Source organism: Limulus polyphemus, unplaced genomic scaffold, assembly GCF_000517525.1.
Source record: "Limulus polyphemus unplaced genomic scaffold, Limulus_polyphemus-2.1.2 Scaffold241, whole genome shotgun sequence".
Lineage (NCBI taxonomy): Eukaryota > Metazoa > Arthropoda > Merostomata > Xiphosura > Limulidae > Limulus > Limulus polyphemus.
Genome location: NW_013665851.1, coordinates 719,197 through 722,910, shown reverse-complemented (window position 1 = coordinate 722,910; position 3,714 = coordinate 719,197). Strand labels below are relative to the sequence as shown.

At 32.8% G+C, this 3,714-nt stretch overlaps 1 protein-coding gene across 2 annotated transcripts in view; it reads left to right on the top strand.

Annotated features, from left to right (window-relative positions):
* The window catches only part of LOC106478692 (transcription factor SUM-1-like), a 55,300-nt gene extending 53,028 nt beyond the window's left edge, over positions 1 to 2,272 (top strand). For both annotated transcript variants that reach the window (XM_022382345.1, XM_022382346.1), the window contains exon 4: positions 942 to 2,272. In XM_022382345.1, the coding sequence (XP_022238053.1) occupies positions 942 to 1,066 (125 nt within the window). In that variant the 3' untranslated portion in view covers positions 1,067 to 2,272. The remainder of the gene's footprint in view (positions 1 to 941) is intronic.
* The last annotated feature ends 1,442 nt before the right edge of the window (positions 2,273 to 3,714 follow it).

Below are 3,714 nucleotides of genomic sequence, written 5' to 3'. Positions count from 1 at the left end.
CTATAAAATCTAGTTTGAAATTGTATTTGAACTTTGAGCTTTTTTGTTGTTGTTGTTTTGAAGCTTATAATAATTAGTTGTTATTAAGTGCATAGCTACACAATTGGCTATCTGTGCTTTGCCCACCGCGGGTATCGAAACCAGACTTTTAGCGTTATAAGACCGTAATGAGGCTGATTATAATGATTTTTTGCTATTTTTGAATATTATCCAAGTTCAAAGGTTTCAGGTGTGATTTTTATTTTATATAAAAGTATTTGTTTACATTATTTTGTTTCACGAGTTCGTTGTTTGTTATTAAAAATGAAAACGTTTAAAATATTTTTAGCTTATAAACCACACCCCATGGGCACAGCAGTAAGTCTGTAGGCTTATAACTCTAGAAACCGTGCTTTGATATCCATGGTGTGCAGAACACAGTGTAACACACTGTGTAGATTTTTGCTTAACAACAAACACACAGAGGCTTATAAATTGTAATTAATAAACGAGATTCCTCATTCAAATAACTCGTTTATTTTTAGCGCAGGTTGTAGAAAATGAAATATCATGATCTTTTTAGACCTATGGTATAAATACCTATTTGTTATCAGTTGAAATAAATTAAAAAATATTCTATGTCAACCAATATACATAAGGATCTTTCTGAATGATACACAGGATTTGTTATCAGTTGACATTAAATCAAAACATATTTTATGTTAGCCAATAAAACAAAAAAAGAGTCTTCCTGAATGATACACAGGAATTCCTAAGTTAAAAAATATTCTGCGTTAACCAATAAAAAAATAGAATCTTCCTGAATGATACACAGGAAAGCTTCGCAATTATATTTCTAAATTTAGAGTAAACATGAACTATAACGTACAACATGAAATATCAAATAAGTTTGATGACATTCTGTGTAAAAAAAAAAATCATGTACATTTTGTTTTCCACAGGTGGCGAACAACAATCGTCTTCAGTATCCAGTCTTGATTGCTTGTCTCTAATCGTGGAAAGCATCAGTCCCACTTCCGGTAGCCTTATCAAGACCGTCACTATGGAAACGGATCGTCCCGTGTAGCAGAGAAAATTCAGATTGCTTGGTTGTATTTCACAGTATTCACTATATTGGACTTACCAAGCAAGAAAAATATGTTATCAGACTCGAGAAAAAAAAATGTTGGTTGTTTTAAAAATTACAAATGTTATGAAGTATCCTATTCAACTTCTTTATGAGCGACGGTTGAATTTAGTTTCCTTCGGTTTTTATTAACGGGCTCATATTGTCCCATACATAGTGGGATCTTTGTTCTTTTTTTTCAGACATTTGTGGAATAAGATTTTTTTCAGTGACGAATGCCTATGTGAATTAGGCTGAAAAATTTTCATCCGTATGATGGGAAATACATTTTTCAAATGGAACAAAATGATCTCAACAGTGTCCTGGTGAAAATTGAAAGGAAAAATCGTTCACCAATTATAGAAGAGGGAGTTTTTGTTGCAACCATTATCTGTGCAGTCGAGTGCCATTTGATGGATGTATTACTGAGGGTTGACATATCTGGACTTGCAATGGTGAAGATCATAAAAAAAAAATGTGGTGTTATTTTGCGTTGTGAAATGCACTACTTAATCGTGCGGACTTAGATGTGTTTGAAATTTATCTTTGATTTAATATTTTCTTGAGAAACCTAGAAATAATTAAGTGTCAAATGTGAGTACAAATAAACACAAGATCTGAACAACACGAGATTAAATGTAGCTTTTGTTAAATAAGAATCGTGAAAGCCAGTGATTTCATTTTCTGAACTGTAATATCTTACGTTTTCAGCCCAAAAGCTTTACTAATAAAAATTAATCATCACGATCTAAGCAGTAAGTCAGTTCTGAAAGCCTAAATGTTGTTTTCCACAATCAGTTGTATTGTTCGTTATTTTCATTTGTGATGATAGTTGGAGAAAGGTTTGCCTTTTCTCTACATGGTGCTCTTCTCGATGGAACCAACGGACAGTTTGATGTTTGTTTAATATATCTGTCACCTTAGAGCCAATCTTTGTAAATATCCTATTTTAACAGCTATAGTTACTTAAAGGCACGAGATCCTTTTTTCTGCTTTTGTTTTGCTGACCGCCTTTACACATCGTAGATTGATAAGTGTCTTCTGAACTGTATAGTAAAATCATGATAAATAAAGACCAAACTGGTGCTTTATGAAACATTTCAGTACCATTCTGTGTACAACAATGCTCAGTAGAAGTGCAATAAATCGTATACTTTTAAATCAGTATTTCTTGTGAGATTTGTGTTTAGTAGAAAGATTCATGTTACAAAAACTTTGAATATGTAATAGTTTGATATTCATCCACTAGCTTTCACCTCGTCGAGTTCAAATATGTGTTCGCATTTACTGCTTTAGTTCTTGTAAAATACGCAGAGTGTCCACGTGACATAAGACACAATTATATATTATGAAGTCCTTCAACAGAGACAACCGAAAAGATAAAGAGCGAATAATTAAAATAATTTTCTTTGAAAAAAGGCAATGATTTATGGAAATGACTGCATATTATATATATATATACACATCACATTTATTCTCTAGTTATTGTTAAAAAGGTGTCCATTAAGAACATTCCAAATACAAACTCATGAAACATAATAGAAAAACGGTGACATTATACCAGCTTGGTTTTTAAACTCACTCGTATTACACGCCCACATAGAATCTATGGGTCTAATATATGTATTCAAAGTAAAATTCACACGTGGGTGATTTATAAAATTACAATAGATAACTTAATATAACTTAACTTCTGGAATTTTGAACCTTTATGCGTCCATTTCTATCAGAAATCAAATGATTTTAACAACTTTCTTACACTGAGTGTTGTTGCTGTTTTTCCATCTAAACGTTTTTATTTTGTCTTTATTGTGAACATCCATTTATTTACATATATATATATATATGTGTGTGTGTGTGTGTGTGTATAAACGTGTCTTCACAACTCGATATCCTTACTATCATTACACAAGTATTTAATACCCATCCACATAGGTGGAATCTTGACACTACGAGTGGTGATAAGAATATCCATCAGTATGGTATGGCCATCACCGGCCATACACAACATCCATCACAAAACCTTTTGTATCAAGCATGAATCCATAAAAACGTTGTTTTCTATACTGTTAAACAAAACCGCATTTTACATCTGAAACAACTTAATTTCGGGTATTTTCATCAAAACGTCTTGATGTGTTTATTGGTCTGGTTTTCTTTGTGTTTGGAACTCTCTTCACCTTACTGTAGATTACTAAGTGTGACGCTCTTAAGCAAATGTCTGGAAGAAATGTTTAAAGGCTTTAACTTATTTAAGTTACTGTTCAGTTTAAACGATATGATTGTCATTGTCTTTAACGTTCTAGAAAATCTTGATCAATTAAAAGCTAACCTGATAGACTATATAAGGCTCCCTGCTCTTAGTATTCTCCCCCTCCCAGTAGCACAACGGTATGTCTGCGGACTTACAACGCTAGAAACCGGGTTTCGATACCAGTAGTGGGCAGAGCACAGATAACCCATTGTGTAGCTTTGTACTTAACTACAAACAAAAAAAACCTTAGTCTTTATACTAGACGCTTGGTACGTAACATACTGAAAATATAACGCAAGTATCGTAGGTACGGTTTAATTAGCTTTCGATTTAAAGTCGCTACGAGAGGGGAATA